Below are 27,496 nucleotides of genomic sequence, written 5' to 3'. Positions count from 1 at the left end.
AAGTTTTGAAATTTTTCTGTCAACAACTTAAAATTGTTGGGCTGTCAATAGAGACGATCCACACCAAATGTGGCTCAATTCCACCCATTAGAAGCGAAGTTATTGCGGTAGAAAAAATTTGGACTCGAAAAAAATAATTTTACGGTAGCTAACTCTTTAATTATTTATTCAAATAGCTGATTCGTGGTACAGAACTTGAATATAGCTTTCCATACAAAATTCATTGTAGTAGAATATTTAATAAACTCGAAGACTTTTGTTGCCTCTTTCAAGAGTAAACGGCTCACTGAAGGGAGTTGAACAGATTTGGTTTTGCTTCTAAATCCATTAAAATCCCTTTAATGTGTGCCGAAAGGTATTCGAGTTTCAATATTGTACTACAATGGATGTTGTATTGAAAGCTGTAATTATTTCCTATAAAATAATGGAATTGGAAATTTTACTACGGCAATAACTTCGCTCCTAGCGGTTGGAATTGAGCCAAATTTGGTATGCATCATCACTCCTGATTGCCTAACAATTTTATGGGGTTGAAAGAAAAACTTTGATTTTTTTTAAATCATAAATTCAAAACTTTTTACAGCAATAATCTTGCTTCTACTGATTGGACTTGAAGCCAAATTAGGTGTACAGCGTTGTTTCAACCAACCTAACAATTTTATCACATAGCCAGTGAATTCTAAATAATTTTTTAACAGTCCCACTCTGCTTTCATCCCGAAGCCGTAGGGTTTTTACCCACTGATATGATGTTTTAATATCCGCACTGTGTCATCAATATCGAGCTATGTAATCGAATTTAGTGAAATGGGGGATTATGTAAAGTAGTGGCAGCAATAAGAGCGCTGAGCTAATGTCACGACCTCATCAACAAAAATCAACTTTCTACTACATTGACCATGAATGAAATGAATGCAATGTAATGAAATTCGATATTGGTGTGATCGATACCAGCCAGTCTGGCTGTGATCGAATTGTTCAGCAATATTTTAAAAAATTATGTCACATTTGCGTAAGCAAACGGCGTGTCCCCCTACAAAATGCACTGCGTAAATAAAAAGTAACAATGTCAGCATCGTCAAAATTCAAAAGTGTGCCTGTCGACATGAATTAGTGCGCAACAGAAAATTACTACTCCTAATCAACAAAGTGCGCATCTGATTTTCAGGCCAACACAATGATTTTGACATTGCAAGCGAAATTGTGCACTGATTATAACTAGAGCAGGGAAAAATCGAGTGTCCGAGTGATTCGATTCTAAATCACATATAAAGCTTAGAGTCGAGTCGACTATCCGAGTATTACTCGTTATGACGTCATAACAGAATTTAATATGTTGAAGTTCAAATATGTACCTTTTATGTCGCCTTAAATATTATAATGCCTGTTATGCATCACAATAAAGATACTTTGGTATATTTTCGAACATACCAATTTCATTGCAGTTAGTGGCTATTTTGGGCGATGATCATGACTTTGAAAATATGTTATTCCAGTAACGTTTGTAGCTTTGTGCGATATGTTTGATATGCTGCTATGCAACCAATCGTGATTTCAAGGCTTCAAAAGTGACAAATACTGTCAAAACTACAATTTTTGTCAATAAAGTAACTTTCAGTGTCGACGAACGGACAATTTCAGTACTTGAGAAAATCGACTTTTACTACTCAGCCTGAATCATTAAAATTATTATTCGATTCAGATTTGAGCACTCGACTCATTGTGCCCAGCCCAATGATAACAGCGTTTTTTACTGCAGGGTTTATCTCCCTTGTAATATAGGACTCACTATGATGTCCATGGAGTAATTCTGATTTACATGCTCACAACAGGAAACTGTCAATTATCGCGCTACGATTAAAAAGACGAAATTAGCTCATGAATTCGTGTCAATGCAGGAATACGGTTCCGGGTGCTTACGATTTGAACAAATGTCAACAATATTGCCCAAAATATTTTCGTCTCAATACTTATACTTTTTCTACGGATTCCGCCATGATACTTCTTACCTCATATAAACAAGTATTTTTGGAGATATCGAGCCACTAAAGTAGCAAAATGCCACCACCGGCAAAAACGTCAGTGAAATCTGTGACCCGTGTCAAAGAAGTATAGCACATGATGATCTGTGATGCTGCGGTCGTTACGGTATGTAAGATATGACGTCACGATATTTGTTGGATGATCGATACAATGCACAATCTCGAGTTTCACATCTGAATAATATTCAGGTTGTCCAGCTGATTGTAGATGGACGGGGTGTTGAATTGAAGAACGAAGAAGATGTCATCAAGATAAGTGGTTCAATGGTTGATGGGCACTTCACCCTCAAGGTTTGATATCAAGATAACGAGTCCATAATAATGATTGGAACAAAGTTTCTCTAATTTAACTGACTTCACTATGTACGAAGCTGTAAACAACACTAGGCTCGTAAAGCAATGACTTTGCGTTGTAGTATCGCCAGGATGTAGTTTATGACTTTATTTTGAGCGCCATGAAGACGAGATGTTTCTATTGAGAATAGTAAGCTACCAAAATGTGCTGATTTTATAAGCAGAGTTTTTTTGCCACCTGAATTTATAAAACTTATTGTTGGCATTTCTCTTTGATTATCAAGTCCGTTCAAAATGTTAGGTTACATCGTTCAAAATGCGAAGGTTAGCGGTTCTCTCACATCGCATATTCCAAAAGACAAGCATCATAGCCATCGCTTCACCAGCACTAGTTTTCAGTAGTAACATTAATCTCTCATGCATGACCGTGCCTCTGAGAGTTTCTTGTTGGTGTAGATCGTGACGTAACTGACAACATTTTATTTTCACAGGATTCCAATCTATCCTTCGACCGGGTTATTCGCTTAGCAGAAGTTGCATATCTTGTAATACTTTTTGATGCAGAATTCTTCAAATTCGATGGGCAAAAACAACTGTTGGTCAAGCAGGATGATTTGCGGAAGATATCTGATTGTAAATTAGAGAAGGTGTTAGATACATTTCCTATAATATTATTGTAAAATATTTCCTGATATTGTTCAATTTCCATGATACCTTTGGACAAATTTCAGCCGTTATCGGATTTGGACTTGGAGTTAAGACAAAATTAATTCTGGATTTGAAGAGGATTCGTATTTTGAAATTTCAATGCCGCTCATCACTGTTCGACAAAAACTTCCATTCTCAATTTCTACTCTACTTGCATCTCTAGTATTGCGAGTCGAGTCTCGATTGTACGTAGATGTGGTGAAAGTAGTCAGCCTTGATAATCGTGAAGGAGTAGAAGTAATGTTTTATTTTATATGCAATTATATGTTGAAATAGACGTGTCCACGATGTGCTAAAACTACTTCAAGTGGAGGTTGAAAGTGACAAGTTGTAAAAGGTAAGGTAAGTAGGTCTACGTGAATTTCAAAAGTAGTTTTGGTCGATCGCTCGTAAGTGTTTGGTGATTTATCGCTAGCGGTTACTTTGTAAATCACAAGATGTCTCTGCGAGTGACTAAAAATGATTATTACTGCAAATTTGTATAATCTTGGAAATTAGATTCAGTTACGATGATGTCAATTGCGATTTTTTGAGACGGTTTCACACATCAGAGTGATACAAACGTAACACAAAACCACTTTCTATCTCTCAAAATCCATTCCGTGAAAAGTAAGCAATTTTGCGTAAAAGTAGTCTAGAATCATGTCTTATTCTTATGCATAAAATATTGTTTATTCATAAGAAAATTGTTGAGCATCATCTATTTCGGTCCTGAAGAAACAGAATACACTAGGCCAGATTTTGACATAAATGTCTTGACTGAGCATCTTCCGTTGAACGTGGTATCTAAACCAATCCTGACGTGTACGACATATTTCCTTCATAACATTGGCTGACAACTATATAAAGTTCGATCTCTGAATGATTGCTGAAGCGTGAAGGTCCTGCGGAAATTTCATTAAATTGCAGTTTTACTACGGCGGCGTTCTGAAGAAAACGGCTGGAGCCAAATATTTGTTTTCGTTTTGCCCTTCAATTTGAGACCACATCATTTTTAGAGTGCAGTACATGCATAAGTGAAATCGTTACATCAACCACATACTTTTAAGAAGTAGAAGCAGATTGCTACTGATCATCTCGCAATGTGCGCTCAAGCATTGGCGTAGTTTGAGGTGAAAAGCAACAATGCCTGCTCAAAATCGGGGTTTCGAAAGCAGGTAGATAATATTAAAAATAGGGTATGCTGTATATGTTTTACTGCTCGGGTAAAATTCAACCTTTGCGTAAACATAAGCGAAATCGCTACATACGCTATCCAGCGTTCCTTACAGCATTTATCTAGAGGTGGTCAGTAACGAATTACTTCTACTTGTCGTAGCACTTCAGGTAGATTTATCTACTTGTCCTACGTACTCAAGTAGCTAAGATTTCAGACTACTTCTATTAGACAGTTATCATTTTTACGCGAAACTAGGCCTACAATAATTATATTTTACTTAATCGTATATCGCTACTTTCACTTCAACTTGAGTAACGACGGTGACTGGTTTGACCACCACCTTCTATATGATACGCTTGTACAATGGATAGAAGTATATTTTTAAAAGATATCAAACTCTGGAATGAGACTGAAACCGATGTAGCAAATGCATTATGGAGAACCGAAGAATTCTAACGAATCAGTATTGAACTTTACCAATATGAATAATTATTCAAATGAGAAAACATCAATACAATTACGTCATATTACCTAATGAAATCAATATTGTGTTCAGATAAGCAAGATCCTGCTCAATTGCACGGAAGAAGAAGAAAACATCGATTGGTCGTTGATTGAGACTTGCTGGAAAAAGTATCAAGTACGATCCTGATTCTATTCCCAAAGTATTTTTAAATGCCTTTATATTTACCTATCATTTTATATGACTTCGAACCCAATCATCTCTTTGGCGGCTATATTTAAGTCCGGGATAAACTGTTTTTTTGCATTTTAGTTGGATCTCCTGGATATTGCCGTGAATGGCCTGATACCTGACCAGGATTACAGCCGAATTTTGGAGCGCAGGACAGCAATTTCCGTTTTTGGCAATATCCATGCCATGTTTTACGTTGGAGAAGCAGATGAATTCTGGAAGACGTTAAAAGCTTGTCAGCAAAAGAAGGTAGTAATTATCATCCGGTATTAGTTTCATTGGATATATTGAACGTTCTTCTCCCACCATCGCACATTTATCATAGAATTCTGCCGCACAGTGTCCCCTCCACATGAATAAACTTATATTCCATGCCCGAGATATCCACCGCAGTTGCGGAGTTCGTGATTCCTGGTAATTTGCTCATCTACAGCAGGGGTGTCAAATTCAACTGGTGTTGCGGGTCAAATTCGAACCTTCAGAGCACTCGCGGGCTGTACCAGTAAAACGATTCCAAAGATTGCTTCAAAATCAATGCCCTCGTTATACACAAAAAATAAATTGCTAAACAGAGGCTTTATCGACGATATACCTTGGCATATTGCAATGATTGCTTTTTTTTTAAAATCGTAATCTCGGAATTTAGTGTCAATTAGGGTTACCACATTTTGGGAATCTGAAAAGGACACCTTTAAAAAAATTCATACTTACAATACCGGAGTAAAATCCGGAAAAATTGTTCAATTTAATCCATGTTTGTAGTTAGTTAAATAAAAAAGGTCACCTTTCTGGCTCAACTCTCGAAAGACCTGCCGGAACGTCACATCAGTACCTATTATTATAGTTGAATTTTCGCATTCATTTTACCATAATTTTCAAAAAAGAGGACAAATTCTCAAAAAGAGGTCATTTGAGCGTGCTCCTTAGGGGTGTTGAAAAAAACTTATTTTTTTCAAATTTTATCGGCTTGGTTGTCAAATTGTCAGGTTACCTAAAAAAATGTTGTACGCCAAATTTGACTCAATTCCAACCAGTAGAAGCCGAGGTCACTCAAATTGAAATTTCGGTCATTTTTGAAGTAATAGTATTTGCGGTGACCGATGTCGTCATACCGACATGACCAAAAATCGTGATTCAGGTATGCCCAAAGTAGCAGGGAGGTCTTTTCCACTTGTTTTGATCTTGACATGGTCTCAGGGTAGGGTTTGAATGACGACATCGCCAGTGAACGAAAAAAATATATGACACGGATTACCTGGAAATTGGTTCACTTCATTGAAATAGACATGTAACGATGGTGAGATAATTTTCAAATAGAGTACTTAACACACTAAAATTAACGACCACGAAAATAAAATGAACTGACAAGCATGTAAAATACAGGTAAATATATTTCTCAAGTAATAGTCATATCTAAGAGTATTTTTTGTCGAGCAAATTTAGATTTGATGAAATCTATCCCAGTTATGCAGGGCATACTCTCTGCCTTGATTCAAAGTTTCTACTGATTGCAAAGTCGCCACTCCCAAAACCTCATCCACAGAGACATCAGTTGCATTCCTCAGCAGCTCAGTGTTCGAATATTTCTCTGCTGTTTCACATTGACAGATCCAGGGCGTTAAAAATAGTACTGCTTGCAATTCAGAATGGGCTATGCCACTGAATAGTATTTATGAGTTTTAAAACATTTCTGATACTTCACATATGCGAGATTCGGGAAACCAAATGGTGACCCAGTGAGCTTATAAAGCACATTGGTCATTTTCTGGTCTTTCAATATCACCAAGACCCCCTTGTCATGGAGTCATAAAAGTCATTGGTGTTTTACCATGATATATGGATACAATTATATTATAGTATCCGAATATGGAGGTGAAGGATGACATAAATAGAGCACGATAACTTTTGATAGGAAGAAGATCTGTCACGGTGCCCATAAGTCTTATAATTCACCTGTGATAGTACTGTATGAGTGGTACAGAGCAAATGATAAAATATCTTATAATATCAAATTGTATCGTGAAGAAATTTACATTGAACCGTCCAAGAATATAGATAACTTGAGAGATATATTTACATGTATTTTACCTGCTTGTCAGTTCATTTTCTTTTTGTGGTCATTAATTTCGGTATGTAAAGTAGGCCTACTCTATTTGAAAATTATCTCACCATCGTTTTAACATGTCTATTTCAATGAAGTGGACCAATTTCCAGGTAATCCGTGTCATCTATTTTTTTCGTTTACTGGCGATGTCTTCATCCAAACCCCACCGTAGGTCCGTATCAAGATCAAAACAAGTGAAAAGACATCCCTGCCTGGAACACGATTTTTAGTCAATTGGTCACAATGAATACTATTATTTCAAAAATGACCGAAATTTCAATTTGAGTGACCTATGGCTTCTACTGGTTGGAATTGAGTCAAATTTGGGTGCAACTTTTTTAGGTAACCTGATGATTTGACAACTACCGGTAAGCTGATGAAATTTTTTGAAAAAAATTTTTTTTGAACACCCCGCGTACACCTAGAACACTTTCAAAAAAGTCAGAAAAGAGGACTTACGGTAACACTAGTGTAAACGGCAGTGACTTGTTTGTGTCGGATGGTTATAATTTGACCTGAACCGAAAATGCTCGACATTTTCTTTCTTGAGAGAATGGAAGTGTTTCATACTAAAAACTTCAACATGTATTAGAAATGTGCCGGATAATACGGCCCTTTTTTCAGAATCGCCTGGCGGGTCAGACTAAACCGTCCAAACTGGTGATCCAAAGTATATTGTAACACATGATGGCCTGTGGTGAAATGGTCAACAATAGTGGTAAGCATCATTGTAATACACAATATTATCATTATTTCTCACTGCAGATCGAATATATCCGATGCATATTCTACTTTGGATGTGGTGCTTCACTCAATGAGATTTCGTCTCTCGTCAACAATTCTAACTTGAAGAAACTAACATTGATATACCAGCATGAAAATGATATGTTGAAAGGAGCTGAATTGCAGAGAGTCCAGAAGATTGTAAATGATCTCGATACTGAGTTGGAAGTTTTAAAATGTGAGTCATTGTGTGGTTGCATCGTATCTTAGATCCGTTTTATTAGGTATATTAAATAAGCGCGATCACTTTGAATGAAATGGTCAATTCAGGTCCAATTTGGTACTAACGCTAGAAATCATGGGGCTTCAGTTTCATTCATGACATAGTGTCGTTATCAGGGTTATGTGATAACGCACGGTATTCATGAATTTTAGTTTCATTCGATATCCCATTCTTAATACGAATTAATTGTTGTAGTTTATTCAGGCATTATCTCTCACACGTTGCTGATTGTGAGCTTGCATATCAATTTCGAAGCAAGGCATCGTTAAAGTGCGTCAAAATCTACTTTTACTTGACAATGTCAACTATGCAAAAATTAGTATTCACCATATAAAAATTGTTGACGTAGAGGTAGTATACGAACAAAACTACTTGAGTAAGCGAAACAAGTATATAATAATAAGTACTACAGAAAAGCACAACTACTTCGCTGCTGATAGTACTTCTACCATTATGGGGCGTGATAAAGATATATCGAGCTTGATAAGGGGACGATAAGTAAAAGAAACTTGTAAACCACTTTCATATACTTATATAACTTTGGAACAAATGTAATACTTCATGCAGCTTATTTACGACATCTGGTGACCAAGCGGACTATGATCGGTTCTGAGAGTTGCTAACACGAGTTCGTGAATGATTGGAGGTAGTCAAAGTAGCCAGAGTAAAGACTCATGTAGAACTATAAATAGCGCCGTAAGCTGCTGCTGATATACAAGTAGAAGTAGCAATTTCCAAGAAATCTCAAATTGACTTGAGGTGGAAGTAGAAAATGTATTAGTCTGAAATGTAGTGAAATAAATAGTTTCAAAAAGTAGATTTGGTCGAAGGGCCGCATACTTTCAGCAGTTAATAGGAGATATCTACTTTCGAAATTCCAAGATATATCTACGCTGCTAATGCAAAATGACTAATGACACTGCAAGTGAGTGGAATCTTTTAAAATATCTTCATGCAGTCACCGTGATACATGGGCTATTTAAGGCGCCTCCCATAAGAATTTCACTGAAAACGATGACGAATACGCAGCTAGGAACAACTTGATACTTTTCAAAATCAATATTGTATGACGTAAGTAGTTTTGACTAAAAACTGTGACAAGAAGTAGAAACAGAAGTAGTCTAAAATGACAACCCCTTGATTAAGCGATGTAAGTAGACAGCACTACTTGAGCAGTCTGATAAAGTAGAGTTACTTCGTTATTGACCTCCTCTCTGTAGGATTCGTGGTTTTATGTCATACAGCATCCCACTTTTTATATTGGCGTTGATAGGAATGCTTTCATCATTCATGTTCATTGTGCATTCTTTTAGGTAGAACTGAATTATATTCAACAACATTGCAATAATTTTGAAATCATTTTGTCCAACCTAATCAAGTACTATAATTCTTAAAATAGCATTCGGGATTACTTTGTTCGATTTACCTTTGATACGAAAACGAATATGCGAGTTCAGAGTATCTCACAGAATGTGGAACCGGTGCGAATATAAATCGAATATAAATTTGGTTATTTGAATCGGTTGACAATACGTAAATAATTAGCTGCATATTACAGGGAATGTTTCACAAATGGATTAGAGTTACTTTCACTCATTCCCATATCTAATTGGATTAGATATATGTAATATGCATTGTACTGTAGGGGCATCATATTGTGTGTGATTTCTCATTTCATTGCCCACTGACATAACTATAACACATTAAAACGACACTGCGCTCTAAATATAACATTGTCTGAAATGAAAGTGGAGAGTGTGAAAAACATTTTGGCCGCAGCAATGGTCCCTTTGAAAGCCACCGCTTTTGAACGGAAACTATAACAAGTAATTTCACGGTTTTACGACTCCACTTTATGCATCTCTATGGTATTGAGGTCACGTGTCATCTCTTTTGTCTGGCTTCAGATCAGTGGTTCCCAACCTTTTCCAACTCAACGCCCCATTTTCAAGCACCACACCGATCATCGCCCACCAAATTTTGTGAACCGAAAAATGGGCATACAAACTGTAATCACCGGCGAGTAGAACCCAAAAACGGGCAACTTTTCAGCTTGACATCGAAGTTTTACACTTTTTCAGCTAAATTTTCGTGGGTTGACTAAATAAAAGTTCATTTCTCCGACTTGATTCCAAAATAGCCGTTTTAACGCGACATCGACCCCTATCGCCCACTTCGCTATTTCCGCCCCCTATCGCCCCCTTTGTGCATTTTCGCCCCGCTATCGCCCCCTTCGTCATTTTCGCCCCCCTAGACCGCCAAATGGCCCCCTGTCGGGCGATATCGCTCACGTTGCGAACCACTGCTTTAGATAATGGTTTCTGATTCATTCGAAGATTGATTTTCATCCGTACTTTGACATAGAATTTCATGTAGCTTTCATTTTCATGCGACTTTTTGATCAAGTTTCAGCCATTACCGAATAGAACGTGGATATGGACGCGGAACAAAATTAAAATATGGATTTGTACTTGGATTTGAATGTATCATCAGGAATAGGATTCGTATTTAAAATTGTAGATAAGCTTAAGTTCCGTACGCTTACTTACCATAACTAAACCACCGTGTATCGTAGGATAACATTCATTTATATTTTTGATGATTTGAACTCTATTTGAGCCTGATGACTGTTTCAGATATTACGCAATAGGCTCAGCAACAGAGCACAATTCATAGGATGCATACATCTTTTGCTAACAAGCATTTTAAGCTATATAACTTATTTCCTATTTCAGTGATCCGAGAAAGGGATGCCTGGACGCGACTCGACTACGAATTTTATAAGTGGTGAGTAGATGTTACGAAGTCTGACCGTTCCAAAATGAGAGTTGAGATTTATTCTTCCATTACATCGTCCATCCATTCACATGCAAATCTGGTTTCAAACAACAGCTTAGAAATATTGTGACGCAAACTGTTTAATATATAAATTAATATACAATATTAACTGATATGATATCGGATAGTGACATCATATAACATTGACACGCGATGCATCACACGTAGCTTTGTGGAAAAAAGACTTCGTTTATTCTGCAAGAATATAATAGCGCTGTCATGCATCATTTCACATCGAGTCGCAACATACTTTTCACATCACTCCTAGTTTTGCTGAAAAAATGAAAGTTGTCGAATAGAAGTAGAAGTAGTCTGAACTATTATTAACTACTTAAGTAAGTAGTGTAAGTGGGCAAAACGTACTTTTATACTTTAAAAAAGTGGAGTTAGTTGGTTACTGACCACCTCTGTCAATATATACTAAAGTTGATCTTCGGCAGTAATGCGTCACTTCATTCAATTCATGATTACTTGCTGCATTCAGACCACACAAGATTTCATTTTATTGAGGGAAATATTTGTTGCATTATGAAACTGAGATTTGATGAGATCCTCGAAGAATTTAAATATCAATACAGTGTAGGTCGAGAAATATTGCGTCCGGATTATTTAGCTGCTTGGGGTGAAATAAATATAGTTATTGGTTGTAATATGTTGTCGCATAATTTTTAAAGAAACTATCGAAATAGTCATTGGTTAAACTCGAACAGAAGTTGGAGTGATCCCGTTCAGTTTTTACTCGGCTGCATGTAGCAATCGTGTAAATGAAAGTTTGAAAAGTACTGGAGTATGTGCATTTCAAATATTATTACTGGGACTGGTTGTCGAATACTTTTCTTAGGTAATCGCAAGTGACAACTTACAAATTTTTCGTAAACTTCGTCTTGAATGTGCTTAATAGTTGTGCTGCAGATCGACAAGATTTCAGATTATTTCAAGTCAGATTCGGTCATCTAGAAGATTTCCTGCTTTTGCAAAATTGATTAGTATAATAATTGTAGTTAAATTTTCTTTCAACATACAGTAGAATTAGAATTGAGGCTACACAGTTATTTCCAACTTATGGTAGAATTATAATTGTCGCGTTACTTTTTTCAAAATAGATTAAGACTGTAGTTATTGCTATACATTTTTCCAAATTAGATTGGGATCAGAATTACCGAGTCCGCAAAAAACTAGGTCATTGAATCCAGTTCCGTTACTATCAAATCAGCATGATAATAGCAAATGTCTGTCCAACAAGCTTGGCTCGTTTCGCACTACACAATTCTCTCAGTAGCATTTACAGGAAAACCAGAGACAGGGTTTGAATTAAAATGAGAAAATATAAATTATTTACCAATTATATTAGAATTAGTGCAGAGAATCACTTCACAAAATAGATTCAAGTTACATTACCGGCATTTGCTCTAATTAGTCTAATTAGACAACTAGAATTATCTAATTATCCAATTCGGACAGAAGTACGCTTATCGTCACCAATATTTTAGGCTTTCCATAAAACAAGCCGATAACTACTTTTCGAGTGTCATTGATACTCGATATTGTTAACTGCACTGCAATTTCCGTAATCGAAATGTTAACTGTTAACAAAGTCCTCTAGCAAGTACACCGTCCCAGCCAATACCGCTCCTGCGATACGGTGTGTTGTCTGCAGGTTTATTTTCATGAAATTCGTGTACTGACTAAATATGTTATCGTATATTGGATTGTGTGCCGGCGATACGTGAGAATCGCCTCGCGAAAATTTAAATGCCGAATCGTCCTTTAGATTCAATCACTATGATTCACCCAACTCTGATCCCAGGTACGCTACAGCAAGTCGAATTCTATTTTGTGCATTGTTATGACATACCCGTGCGTGCAGTTAATTTTCTGCTCATAGTCCGGATAGTTTGCTGACGTAATTGATTAACTGGGATAGTGATTTATTAAGAGGTATTTGTTTTTCAGGGAGTGGGAGAAAAGATGGCAGTAGATGCAACATTGTTACTCGTGTACAAGAGCCAATCGTCATCAACAAAATTGAGACGTGCAGAGCAGAATTACTGCTATTCGTTTTAGAATTCAAACTGACTATTACATGTTCAATCGATGCAATTTCACGAAACTATTTCTAATATGCATTTTACAGTTAAGTAACCAAAACAGTTGCATAAAGCTTCACAAATCGACGAAAATGATGGTAAGTAATGTCATAAATGTCACGTCAAACCTACATATTTCCGAAGAGGAATGTTTTACGGCACAAATTACTGGTTGAATGGATTTGAATGCGAAGGTCGTTTGACTACAGTAGAGTTCAAGCCGTCATCCTGTTGAATTATTTGCTATTATGAGGATTTACTCGCAAGTTGGGATCGACTCGCGGGATAAAATAAATATATACCATCGTACTACACCTATAAAATAATTGATCATAATAAAAATTACATAAAAATCATAAATATGGAAAAATAAAAAAAAGTGACATATTCTTAGATGTGCAGTGTGTACAGTGTACTGTCTTTACGTTTTGTGTGATGGATTATGATAGAAATTAAATACTTCACAAAACCCAAAAAATATAAAATTAAAAATTTTGTCGAAAATGAATGTAGTGTAGTATATGAAATCCATTGTAATGTCAATTATGTAGGATTCTCCATGTTCCATCATGATCTAGTGATCTTTCTCTATATCTTTAGTACAGTTGACTTCTGGAGTATGTTGAAAGGTATACTTACCGAGTTTAAAACTTTTATTACCAAAATATTTCAAGGCCTTGATATTATTCTGTAGAATGACTGTCGCTGTATACTTCGAGCCAACGATTTTTCTGGCTTTTATGACCAATGACCAAGTTTTCTGCTACCTTGGTGATTCTAAATGCTTCGAGCATAATATAATTGGCTCATTTCTCTTGATGACCTCGTTTATTATTGATATGTGAAAAATTGATTCTAAATGACTATCTACGCCATAGTTAACAGAAAAAGAGGCAAATTGTTAATCCATAACAATCGAGATTTCAGATAATCTTATGGATGTGATTCAATGTTCCCTTTTTACTGAGATATTATGATTTGCTACTTGACATTCTATAAATTACGCTTACCGTCCATTGTGACTAATTTGCAATTATACTGACATTATCCGCAACTCATTATAACTCAAGAGTATTGTTAATGACTGCTAATCAGTATCTGCATCTTAGACTTAGAAAGTAGTGGCTGAAATTTCCGTGATTTTATGTTGTATTGGGCTGCGTTTTCTTGTTATGAAATGTATAGAATCGATTTGAAATAAATATTAATCAGTTATTTGAGCCTTGCATTTTCTTTGGTTTATTTAACGCGAACAATTTGATAAAAGATTGTATAGCAATCTGGATATATGCCAGACAATTGTTTCGAGTATCAGAACTTAATTCGAATGAGAGGTAGGTAGACTTGGTGAAGATGTGAGAATATGTATCGTCATTTGTCGTTAAATGTTGGAATGTTAATAGGCATGCGTTGTAGGGTGGAGTGAAAATGACTTTTTTCAAATCCTAAAAGGGGGTTTTCAAGTCCCGAAAAATGAATTGAAACTTCAATAAAAATTGGTTTTAGGGGACTGCCTCCATTTTCCAGCCGGTATTACCCAATGTCTGTGCGAGAGGGGGTGAAATTGCCCATCTCGACAACCACTAGTCATGGGGTCATGAAAGCTGCCAAAACATCATGTTTCTATCAGTCTTAAGAAGTAAGTTTTCCCTATTGTGAACACAAAACGAGTTATAGCCGAAAAACGCTAGATTTTTGAAGCCGGTAAATGGCGGGAGTAACTAAGTTACATGCTAGTGTGATTTACACAAGAACAGCTAAATAAATCAAACTCATTATGTGAAAAAAATTTTAACTTTTTTTGAAGTGTCAAAAAAAATCGCCCTAGTAATGAATTTGAATCATATCTATTACTTTGAAATTTCAACTTGAATGACTCGTGACTTGACTTGACTTGACTCGGGTCACCTCCAAAAATCGAGTGACTTGACTTGACTCGAGTCAAAATGTGCAATGATTCGAGATGACTTGTGATTCGAAGGCAGTGACTAAATCCCAACACTGCCACGAACATTAGCAGTCTTCACTAAGGGTATTTGCATATGACATGCAATCAGAGTACAAAAATCTAGTATTGAGTGACCAATGGTCACTGACCATAGATGCCTAATTGACTTCAGTAGCTGTTGTAAATAAATTCATGAAATACTCTTTTTGATTTCTATGCTTTAAACTTGAAGTTTACATCAATCAATCAGGTTTATTAATATTTTCATCGTTTCAAAACATCACAAGACTGCGATACAATGCGAAGATAGGAAGGTGTCGAAACAACTTGAAGCAGCCATTAAGATCAGACACAAACCTTAGCCTATAGGCGAAGTAAATAAGAGGAATGGACATACTGACTGAAAAGTAATGCAGAGAATATAAGACGCAAGCGACAAAATGAGGTGGCATGTGGCGAAGGGCGAGGTCGATGTTAGGTCGTGGTTCGGTAATCCCGAAGACTGGCTAGTATTGATTTAGGAGAAATTGCTTGATTTCGACTTGAATGCGGACATGCTCGACGACTGTCGGATAGCTGGTATTAAACACAATTGATTCCTTGTAGCGGTGGATAAATACGCGATTAAGGTATAATATATAATTGTATATATTCTGTAATCTGGCCCGCCAAGTGCCTAATTTTCCCATATGCGGCTCACTGACCGGACAAGTTGCCCAATGCCCATCCCTGGCTTAGGGCAAATGCAAAACGATATATACAGTGGTTACTAGGCAAGCGGTCTCCTTGGCTTCCAAGGACGTCATGCATCGATGGCTCCTAACTTTTCCAGCAGTATAGTTCTTTTAAATGCTTATAATACGTACCCTATTCGAGTGTGCGCTTTATCGCCTTATCCGATGATAACGACATGTACAGGAGAATAAAATTAGGAGAGATGACGAAACCAAATAGGTTATGAAGGAAATGCAATATCGAACTGCATGATGTTATCGATTTAACGCCTTTCGTTCTTCCGCGTGGTGGAGCTAATGTCTCACGTGCATGAATGGCTCTCCGTCAAAACATGGAATGAAATCAGCTGATTGAGTGTACTAATATCAGTTTTAATTCGATCGGACGTTGGAGATATAGCTAATATGTTTCAGAGTACAGGCTGATTCACTTATATTACTGGGTAAAGCGTTGATTGGTTGTAGACCAGTGCTTTATTGGCATACCGTTTCGCGCTTCTACTATTTGAAGAGCTTCTTGGAGGTACAGAACTTCAATATACAATTAAATAGTATATTCATATTGAAATGAACCCGAATATTTTCGGCTGACACTCGTCAGGGGTAATCGTCAGCAACTAGTAGAGAATTGGAAAGAACATTGTATATCAACAATCGTATCACAAAATATGACGTCACCAGCATGAAATTTCGAATGAGAGAGCGTTCAATGTACTATTTTTAGGTGATACACGAACTCCTTTTGTTGACAGAGTTTTGGTTGGTGTATTTTGATAAAAGTTGATTCCAAGGCACACAAATGGAATTGTGAACGGCCTCGACCTACGATTCGAAATCGGTCGTCTCGATAATTATTCGCACAAATCGGATTATCCAACAGATGTTTGCCGATGGCAGAATTAATTGCCTTTGATCGATCAGCATCAATCTTAAGTGGATGAGTTAAGGGTGAGCTTTTCACATCGCGTGACGCACGTGTTCTGATAAATCTGGGGACATGTTGGTTAATGCGGTCCTGCAGACGTCTTGACGTTCTTCCCACGTAGCCACAATCACAGTGGCACCTATATTCGTACACTACATTACTTTGTTGAAGTGCAGGAAGCACGTCTTTGCGTGTTGAAGGGAGCAGTTGTGTTGTTGTAAAAATCACATTGGTTTTGACTGTATCGTAACATTTACCGACAGCAGAAATCAATTGTTTTTCAAAGCGGGTGGAAATGGGGCCAATCCAAGGTAGATGGATATAAACATCTTTTATTGTTCGTGCGGTGGGCTCTGTTCGTTTTTCTGCGTTGAATTGCGTTAATTTCCTCTCCATGCCGCGGCTGATGACGTGTTCAGGGTAACCGTTATCAAGTAAGATTTTTCGGATGTAGTCAAGTTCTAAACTCAGTTTGTTACCCGAACATATCATCAACGCTCTATGCACGAGTGTGCCTATGAGGTTAATTTTTCTGCGCCGAGGACTAAATGAATTCCAGCGAAGGTATTGGCCTGTGAATGTCGGTTTTCTGAAAACAGACGTTTCAAATTTGTTGGTATTGCGCTTTTCAACTAATACGTCCAGAAATGATAATGAGTTATTGCGTTCTTTTTCTATTGTGAATTGCAAGGCCGGGTGAAGCGAGTTTAAGCGAATGAGAAATTGGTCACACTCCGATTCATTCCTGAAAATGACAAATGTATCATCTACGTATCGGCGGTACAATAGTGGTTTGGCGGACTCACGCTGGGACAGAAGCTCGACCTCGTAATACCCTACGAAAATGTTGGCCAAAATAGGTCCCAGGGGACTTCCCATGGCTAAGCCGTCTATTTGGCGAAACATGACCTCGTTAAAGCTAAATTCCACGCAGCAAGTTGCCGCTTGTAAAAGTTCAACAAAGACGTTACGCGGGATTGATGGTGGCGGTAACTTACCACCGTACAGCGCGTTGGCACAAATATCAATAGTCTCATGCAGCGGAACGTTCGTAAAAAGACTAGAGATATCAAATGAGCTCAGAAACACGTCTGGATTCGGCAAATCCAGGCAAATCCAGGCAAATCCAGACGTGTTTCTGAGCTCATTTGATATCTCTAGTCTTTTTACGAACGTTCCGCTGCATGAGACTATTGATATTTGTGCCAACGCGCTGTACGGTGGTAAGTTACCGCCACCATCAATCCCGCGTAACGTCTTTGTTGAACTTTTACAAGCGGCAACTTGCTGCGTGGAATTTAGCTTTAACGAGGTCATGTTTCGCCAAATAGACGGCTTAGCCATGGGAAGTCCCCTGGGACCTATTTCGGCCAACATTTTCGTAGGGTATTACGAGGTCGAGCTTCTGTCCCAGCGTGAGTCCGCCAAACCACTATTGTACCGCCGATACGTAGATGATACATTTGTCATTTTCAGGAATGAATCGGAGTGTGACCAATTTCTCATTCGCTTAAACTCGCTTCACCCGGCCTTGCAATTCACAATAGAAAAAGAACGCAATAACTCATTATCATTTCTGGACGTATTAGTTGAAAAGCGCAATACCAACAAATTTGAAACGTCTGTTTTCAGAAAACCGACATTCACAGGCCAATACCTTCGCTGGAATTCATTTAGTCCTCGGCGCAGAAAAATTAACCTCATAGGCACACTCGTGCATAGAGCGTTGATGATATGTTCGGGTAACAAACTGAGTTTAGAACTTGACTACATCCGAAAAATCTTACTTGATAACGGTTACCCTGAACACGTCATCAGCCGCGGCATGGAGAGGAAATTAACGCAATTCAACGCAGAAAAACGAACAGAGCCCACCGCACGAACAATAAAAGATGTTTATATCCATCTACCTTGGATTGGCCCCATTTCCACCCGCTTTGAAAAACAATTGATTTCTGCTGTCGGTAAATGTTACGATACAGTCAAAACCAATGTGATTTTTACAACAACACAACTGCTCCCTTCAACACGCAAAGACGTGCTTCCTGCACTTCAACAAAGTAATGTAGTGTACGAATATAGGTGCCACTGTGATTGTGGCTACGTGGGAAGAACGTCAAGACGTCTGCAGGACCGCATTAACCAACATGTCCCCAGATTTATCAGAACACGTGCGTCACGCGATGTGAAAAGCTCACCCTTAACTCATCCACTTAAGATTGATGCTGATCGATCAAAGGCAATTAATTCTGCCATCGGCAAACATCTGTTGGATAATCCGATTTGTGCGAATAATTATCGAGACGACCGATTTCGAATCGTAGGTCGAGGCCGTTCACAATTCCATTTGTGTGCCTTGGAATCAACTTTTATCAAAATACACCAACCAAAACTCTGTCAACAAAAGGAGTTCGTGTATCACCTAAAAATAGTACATTGAACGCTCTCTCATTCGAAATTTCATGCTGGTGACGTCATATTTTGTGATACGATTGTTGATATACAATGTTCTTTCCAATTCTCTACTAGTTGCTGACGATTACCCCTGACGAGTGTCAGCCGAAAATATTCGGGTTCATTTCAATATGAATATACTATTTAATCGCTTCTACTATGCTCACATACAACAGTACAGTCTTCGTATATCGATAGGAGTAGAGGTTACCAACTCGAAATTGTGATGGCCTCTGGCTGCATCTGTCTGTTACGAAAGGTTTGGTGTGATGTGAAATCATTTGAAATGGTAACATGGCTTGATAGTCAATACCGGTAACCCCGGACTCTAAAAATCGCTCTCGCCAAGGAAGTAGTGTTTATGCCCGAAAATGGAATCCTGATACGTTTAGAGTAATATGTTTGGTGTGCCAAGACGGTTCTCAGCGTCTTGCTTCACACCTGTGTGTATTCAGTAGAGTCTTTAGTCCGTACGAGACACCGATAACATATTGGCTTACAGCTTCTATCAAACATGATTTGCGAGTTTCCATGGAGTATCGATCGTTCGTTCCTGCCTCACTTGAGAATGAAATTACTGAATTAAAATGATGCTGCAAGTCTGATTAAGTTCAACCTTAAGCCATGATCAAGCCAGTTTACTGGATTGTTTGTGACTGCTGTATATAGATAATTCTATGTGAAATGAACCAAAGAGAAATTCGGTCTCCATCAAGTTGCAGATTTTGCTGAAATTTGACTCATCACCTTGTAAAATGCTATAGCTGAGTAGATAGCTACCGGTATCCATTTTGAATGAAGTTTTCAAGTTATCGCGTGATGAAAACAAGCTTTCTGCACATTTAACCGTGAAATCCAAGTGCTGTTTTTATGCAGATCTGAACTTGTGTCTCTATAAATGAGCTAATTATACCTGAGAATGTTGTCATGTTGTATAAATTGGTGAATTCAGCAAGCCAGTGAGAAAATATTCATCTTTGGTGCCCTGCCAAGAATGTAGCTGAAGGTGAAGCCCATGGAAATCGCTGCGTGTAAAAATAATTCATAACTCTCCCTATCATTTCTGTTTACTTGAATTTTTTGGTAAATAGTGTTGTATACTGCTGTAGCATAGAATCTTTAGGAAATGAGTTTTTAGGTAATATTTACTAACGAACTTGTGACTACAGGGAATATTTCAGATTATAAAAATGTGGTGATTTAGCTGAAAATTATGCTCCATATTCTAGTTACAGAATTTTGACATCTAACTTATGGTACTCAAGTATATATTCCATGTCGTAACAGAATTCATGTGAAACCCTTCACAAAAGTTTTGAAGTAGGCCTGCGATATAGACAGATATGAGTGGGAGACATTATGGCAGTGGTTCTCAACCTTTTTTACCCGCGGACTCATCTCAAGCTCGCCAGTATACCCGCGGACTCAAGCTATATATTACTGAAAAATATTTTACGGTATCATACGGTATCAACAAAAAAAAATGAGCCAAAATTGAGTTAAGGAAGCTTTCTTAAATCTGGCTTTCCACATCTGTTGGCTTTGCAATTCAAGCAACTATTCAGTAATGCAGTCAACATCTCGAGTTCCACTTATATTAGACAACTATAGATTGTTTCTGTGATTAGCACATGTCCCTACGATTTGTAATTTTCCAGATAGTCTGTAAGTGAACAAGTCGCCATAATCAATTACCAGCACTCAGCGTATATCGCGCCGGAAACCAGTGCAATGTGCCTACGTGCAGGACCGTGACAGCACTTCGTCTGCCCCCCTCAATAACAAAACGTTGGTCTTGGGCCACACAGGCTATAAACCTAACTACTGGTGGGCTTTACCCCCAGACCCCCCCCCCCTTCCGATACCTTTTTACCGCTACTTCTCAGCGAAATTTTTGTACCATTCATTCAGTCGTTTTGTTTCGAATAAACCGCGCGAGGCGCGAAAATATTCCATAATTCATGATTGAATCGGTCAACATGATCGGGGATTGCATCTATATATATATAGCTGTAAATTTTTTATGCTATCTCTGCTCATGCATTCAGATTTATCGGTCGAGCTGAGTGAGACGTTTCGGAATATGATATAATGATATAATTTTTCTAAAAAGTTGCATAAATTTTCAAAAAACACTCTATAATTTATGTTAATTCACGAATAGTTTTGGCCCCCCTTCGAGGTCCGCCCTCAATTATGGCGGTTTGATGTACGGCAGTTACGGTCCCGCATACGTGTGTATAAACAGCTGTCCCAGAGGTTTATACCTGGCATATTCTCTATGTGAATTGTTAATAGTGAACACGCAGCATTGAATTCCGAGTCCATTCGTACTAAATTCAAGTCAATCCGACCAAAATTGTAGAGTTTATGACCGTGATAGAATTGCTTATGACAATTTTAGCAATAGGCTACCTCGAACATAAATGTAGGGCATTTTGAAAAATTCCAGTTGGCGATAATAGGGGTTTTATACCTGGCGTGATTGGTATCAAACCAGGATGATGCGACAGATGTGCAAAGCATACCCGCTTTGCCTGTGATACTTGCAACCAACTGGTTTGCCCAAGACACAGAAAATCTCAGGAGAACGAATAATGCTTGGAATGCTGATCAATTTGTAGTAGTGCTGTTTCGTTGTTCTTGCGTTTGAAATATATGAGGCCAAACATCCCTTATTGAGGTATCTCTAATATTGCTTTCAAAACTACATTCACTGCAGTATAATTTATTAACTTGCCGGAATTTCGTATGCATGCCCCTTATCAACAAGAGGTAACGGCACAATAAGAAGCATAGAGAAAGAGATTCAAACAAAATCCAAATGGGCAAATTATGACGTAACAATGCAATGATAGAAAGGAACGGTAGCTGGCCAAAGTCAGCTGTACCGGTACTCCGGTAGTCATAATAAAGGGATAATAGAGAATCAAATTATACAATTCTCAGAAGACGTTACACAGACAATCAGCGGAATATATTAATGGAATATTGAAAGATTGTATACAAACTCTTCATCCTTTTTATGGTGCGGTTAATTCTTGATAAGGGAAACCCGAAAAGTCACCGAGGTAATAAATTCTACTGCAATGAATGTAGTTCTGAAAGCACTATTGAAGTTGAGTGCCGCCAGTCACATATTTGAGGTATCTATGCATTTTTTATGACAGCTATTAAAGGTTACTAACCTTTCAAAATAGGTATTTTGCAAATCACTCAGCCTAATTCTCAAATCGGAATTTGACGAAACCGGACCGGGGCTCATTCACTTTCGGACCAAAAAGCTATTTTCTCCGTAAGGCTACAATGACATTGGTCCGAAAGTGAGCGAGCCCCGTAGGTCTGTCAATTACATGTTCCGAAATAATATCGGAAGTGGAAGAAAAAGTGTGCCGAGCCGATTAAGTTACTGAAAATTCCTGTGTTCGCGGACTCACCAAGGACCTTCCGCGGACTCATTTGAGTCCGCGGACTCGGGGTTGAGAAACACTGCATTATGGGCTTAGTACCTAAACTTATTACCTCAACTCTTGCATGATAAAATCAATCAACTTATGTAACATCACAATGAGAACAACTATTTATTGCAAAAGTATCTCATTTACAGAAAATTTCACATCAGCTTGAAAAACTTCCATTTCAAGGTTAAATGAGCAGAAAAAGTTTTTTTTTATATGTGATAACCTGATAACGCTCATGTTGGCCTAATGGTATTCCGTTAAAATAAATTGCTTTTCAATCATATCAACTCATACTTCATAATGTCTTGATCCAAATATTTGCAAAATCTGAAACTTTATTGATACCCTATCTAATTTTTGTTTGATTTGAAATTGAATTACAGATTGGATTCAGAAGTATATACCGTAAGTATGAAGTTTATTGAGACTAGGCCTGCTAGACTACCAATCAAATATTATTAACCAAAACATGTTAGCCATATTTCTCTCCCCAACCAGCGTTCAACACGTTGCTTCCCAATTATTGTGTGGACAGAATTGCGCTTAAAATGTTCCTTAAAAGTTTATGTCACACATAATCGATCTTGAAAGAGGTAGGCTACTAAGACTGATATTGACCCCTGACCCTATTTCATTGTTGAAAATTTTCTCTGGAGTATCAAGAGTTTCTTGTATTCTGTTATTAGACAGCATAATCTGCTCTTCACTACTTCATAATGCTGTTTTATGACCTTTACTCTAACAGGGAATGTGAAACTAATTAAACTTCATCGTTGAGTGAGCACATAATGGTTTCAGTGTCTGAATATTGCAAATATAATGTTTTCCACACTCAGTGTTAGATACCAGATGTAATCCTACAATAACATGAAAATCTAAGACCTAGTGGGTTACTGTGCTGTTGACTTGAAATGGAATTACCGATGGACGATGATGCTGAAGACGAAATCATGCAGGAAAAAGATTTGCTGGTATGTACTAGGCTTACATCTGGGCAAATTCGAATAGCCTACCGGTACCTGAGAGATTCTATTCTGAATAAGTATTAGGCTTCACGCCGAGTATTTGATAATCACTTATGATGATGATATAAGTATATGGGAGACCCAAAAGCTTGAATATGTAGCCTACTTTTCATGCAACTACGTAACATAAGGCCGCCTCCTCACCGCATAATGATGATTTGGTATTTTTCGAAAATACTTTATTTGTCTTTGTGACAATGTTGTAAGTCAATCACAGTTACACAGAAATGTCATTTCCGCTAACGTTCATAGCTTTGTACAACATATTTCGTATGTTGCGATACGACCAATCAAAGTTTCAGAAAATTTATGCAATTAATAATTTTTTGATGGAACTGGGCGTAAAGCTTCATTAGTCAAAAAAATCATGTTTCACTGCTAACTCGAATCAGTAGAGTTGATGATACTAGATTCAGATTCGAGTACTGGTACGCAAATCATTGTACCACGGTCCTATAGATAATATGTACCTCAATGTAAAACAATACTGCGAGTCTTATCAAGTTTAACCTTGAGTTGTGATCAATCCAGCGTAACGGATTGCTTGTGCCATGATAATAGATTTGGATTCCATCTAGTTTCATATTTTTCATAAATTTGGCTCATAACCTAGTGGAATATATCTTAGTAAATATCAATATATTTTGAATGAAATAGCCTACATACCATAAGTATAGTGTCCAAGTTATAGCATGATGAAAAATAAGCTTTTAATGATCATTTATCATTCAACTGTGAAATTGAAAGGTTTTTTCAAGGAAGATTTGAAATTGTGTCTGTAATTGAGCTATTTTGACGTTGAAACCCTGTTCACTTCGGTATGGTATAAAGTTTGGTCTATTCTGTCATGTAAGTAAGAGGTTAGCCCTAATTATTTTTGATACTCGGCCCTGAATGTAGCTCGTGTTATGGGTCATTGTCTATAGAAATCAGTTAAGTGTGACATTATTATCGGATTCTCCCTCTCATTTCTATCTACTTGGAAATTTTTGCCACAAATTGAAAAATTTGACAACTATACTGATTAGCATCAATGTTATGAATAATCTCTGGACTCTCCCAGTTAATATTTCAGTACGGTATCGGTACTGTTCTTGAGTAGCAACAATGTTTGCTACCACCATGACTCCGCCTGAAAATATTTAATTATTCTAATTGATTGGCATTAATGTCGGCATCTATCTCAACCTGGGTGTCTATTGTATATATCCCTTACAATTATTATACGGCACCCTTTCTTACAGATAGCATGAAACTGCCCCGACATTTTATGCAGTTCAACGCAGTGTTGGGATGACTCGAGTCATGACTTGACTCGAATCAGACTCGAGTCATTTTTTTCGTTTGACTTGACTTGACTCGAGTCACTATGCTAAAATGACTTGACTTGACTTGGCGTGTCAGAAATGTGGATTGACTCGTGACTTGGAGCAAAATTCACGAGTCAATTTCAAGTCATCAAGCAATAGACGTCGATAAAAATCACAGTATTTTGTATATGGTCGGATTGTTCACGAAACGTTAAATCGTGAGAACGGCCAATCATCCAATGATCGTGCGTTTTACTGAGCCTCCATCGTTCTCTCATAAATATATTGACCACAACCGAAGTGAAGCTTGCGCTGTCATAACCGAACCTCTTGATTTTTTAAAATTGAATACGAATATAGCTCATATAGTCCCGAATTATTCGCGCAGTCTTGAGTTTGTATCATATCATATCAATTTGTAAATGGGTAATGTATTGCATCTTATCAATTCGTTTCTCAATGATCTATTTTGACAGGTAACTATAAACTGAGGCTATGCAATTGCTTACGTAGTTTAGGGTTTCTACGTAGGCTATATGTGAATGAAACAGCGCCTTCTTTCATGTATATTCAGTCTATAATCGTTCATCTGTTCGGAATCAATGACCATTTAATCTGTATTTCAGACAGTTAGCAGAGTGCAAAGACATAAGCATGCCTCATACTCCGAAAAGGCATTTTGACTTGAATTGTGACTTGACTTGCGACTTGACTTGACTTGACTCGACTTGATTCGAGTCAACTCTAAAAATCGAGTGACTTGACTTGACTCGAGTCACCTTCGAAAATCGATTGACTTGACTTGACTCGAGTCAAAATGTGTAATGACTCGTGACTCGAAGGTAGCACTTGACTTGATCCCAACACTGGTTCAACGTTATATGAAGACCCAAACAAAAATTATCTTCGTGTCTCTCACGTTGATAAAGCTGCCGATTATTGCTACTCTAGTTGTAGCCTATAGCGACATTGGAAAAATAGATACATTCATAAAAGGCCAGTAAAACGATATTTCCGGCCGGATACTGTGTGTGCATGGTCTTAACACGTGATTGCTGAAGTATCAGTTGTTGAAATATGTTGTCATATAAACATATTCAAAAATTATTGTTTGGAAGGGTCATTTTGCTCTAAAACTGATGTGGTATCAAATTAAAGATAAATCATGATTTCTTTTCGGCCGTAGCTATTTTCTTCAGAAAACTAATGCATGGGGAGTGCAAAGTCATGATGTTTTAGTTACGCCATGTTCCACTCTAGTTGCCTCTATGCTCTGCAAAGCTATTCATTTGCGTCTGGAACAACTATAGTGCAGTATTTTGAAGTCGCCGAATCATGGGTGAATGGTGCAAAATATGCCATGTCCCTCTCTTCCGCCATACCACTACGACAAACTGCGCAGTACGGCCGTTCAAAAAAAGTTTTTTTTCCTGAATCTTGTTGGCCATGTGATTAAATCATTGGGTTGCCTTAGAAACGATGCACACGAAATTTGAATTCATTCCAACCGGTAAGCGCGGAATTCGTACAGTGTGAAAATTTTGAATTTACCCAAAAATGCCATAAAAAATAATTTCCATATTTTTCTGTCAACCTCGTGAAATTGTTGCGCGGACTGAATGACCGATGCAAAACAAATTTGACTCGATTCCAACTAGTAGAAGCAGAGTTATTCGAGTTTTTCGTTGATAATTCTTGGATTATCCACCGATCAAGGATAATCCCAGAGTTATCAAAGAAAAACTCAAATGTCCCTGCTTTTACTGGTTGGAATTGAGTCAAATTTGTTTTGGATAGTTTTTGAAGACAGTGCAACAATTTCTTGGGGTTGACCAAAAATTTGAAATTTTTTTTTTGCATTTTTGGGTACATTCAAAATTATCAAACTGTACAAAGTCCGCGCTTACCGGTTGGTATGAATTCCAATTTCGTGTACATCGTTTTTTGAGCCAAACTAATGATTTAATGATGCAGCCAACAAGATTCAGAAAAAGAAGATTTTTTCGAACAGCCCTACTGTTCTATTCTGTTCTGTAAGATTAGGGCAGTTGTCTCTTGTACATGACACAGAAAGCTGATCAACAAACTAGAAAACAATTATTGCTTAATTGTGCACATTCAGTGAAATGTGGGATATCCCAAAGAGCAAAAGATGATGCAGAATCACAGATCAGTCCAGTAGAGGTAGGCTGTGATGCAGGAAGCATAGTTTCACTGCATGCTCACCCAGTTCAACTTGTCCTGCAAGGGCAATCTGTCACGCAAGCCCCCTTTGTGTCGTCGATTTCCTGGGACTGAGAACTCGGAGCGATGTTCCAAACATTGGCCTCGATCATCGGCTAGGTCGATATCGGTCCACCTCTACTACTTGCTGTAACTAAAGTGAACGTAGAACAAGACCATAAAACTATTAGGCGATTTTCACTATTGAATTGAAACAGTGATGGATATGTTGGGTCATGGCGATGCCAAATAACAAAAATATAAAATAAATAAATAAATATCAGAAATTTGAATTTAATGAGAAACTTGATGGTTTCTTTTTGATATCAAGTGTGTTGTATGTATGATCATAAGATCTCAGATGCATGAACATTATTTTCCTGCTTGTATTCATATGTTTCAAATTCAATACGTTGCTGTCACATTTATGACATCTTCTATTCAGATCGCCATTGGCATGTCCAGGCGATGTGCTCTCGTCCGAT

The 27,496-nt window shown here is 37.6% G+C and overlaps 2 protein-coding genes and 2 long non-coding RNA genes across 8 annotated transcripts in view; 3 read left to right on the top strand and 1 right to left on the bottom strand.

Annotated features, from left to right (window-relative positions):
• LOC145441874 (uncharacterized) overlaps positions 1-4,945 on the top strand; it is a 140,182-nt gene extending 135,237 nt beyond the window's left edge. Inside the window, exons 6-8 of one of the 3 annotated variants that reach the window (XM_080321391.1) lie at positions 2,231-2,332; positions 2,827-2,982; positions 4,759-4,945. In XM_080321391.1, the coding sequence (XP_080177517.1) occupies positions 2,231-2,332; positions 2,827-2,982; positions 4,759-4,854 (354 nt within the window). In that variant the 3' untranslated portion in view covers positions 4,855-4,945. The remainder of the gene's footprint in view (positions 1-2,230; positions 2,333-2,826; positions 2,983-4,758) is intronic. The other 2 variants (XM_080320796.1, XM_080320115.1) reach the window with 2 other exon arrangements.
• The window catches only part of LOC145444558 (uncharacterized), a 199,573-nt gene extending 185,422 nt beyond the window's left edge, over positions 1-14,151 (top strand). Inside the window, exons 2-4 of the mRNA XM_080322587.1 lie at positions 7,766-7,961; positions 10,742-10,793; positions 12,798-14,151. Coding sequence (XP_080178713.1) covers positions 7,766-7,961; positions 10,742-10,793; positions 12,798-12,822 — 273 coding nt within the window. The 3' untranslated portion in view covers positions 12,823-14,151. The remainder of the gene's footprint in view (positions 1-7,765; positions 7,962-10,741; positions 10,794-12,797) is intronic.
• LOC145448396 (uncharacterized) overlaps positions 1-27,496 on the top strand; it is a 445,163-nt gene that overhangs the window by 61,345 nt on the left and 356,322 nt on the right. The gene's annotated exons all lie outside the window — the stretch shown is intronic.
• The window catches only part of LOC145448941 (uncharacterized), a 507,956-nt gene that overhangs the window by 431,647 nt on the left and 48,813 nt on the right, over positions 1-27,496 (bottom strand). The gene's annotated exons all lie outside the window — the stretch shown is intronic.

The sequence above is a fragment of the Botryllus schlosseri genome, chromosome 1, assembly GCF_051294905.1.
Source record: "Botryllus schlosseri isolate E-star chromosome 1, Bs_hap1, whole genome shotgun sequence".
In the NCBI taxonomy this organism is placed as follows: domain Eukaryota; kingdom Metazoa; phylum Chordata; class Ascidiacea; order Stolidobranchia; family Styelidae; genus Botryllus; species Botryllus schlosseri.
Note: the sequence above shows the minus strand (reverse complement) of the source record. Positions and strands in the feature narration are given on the sequence as shown.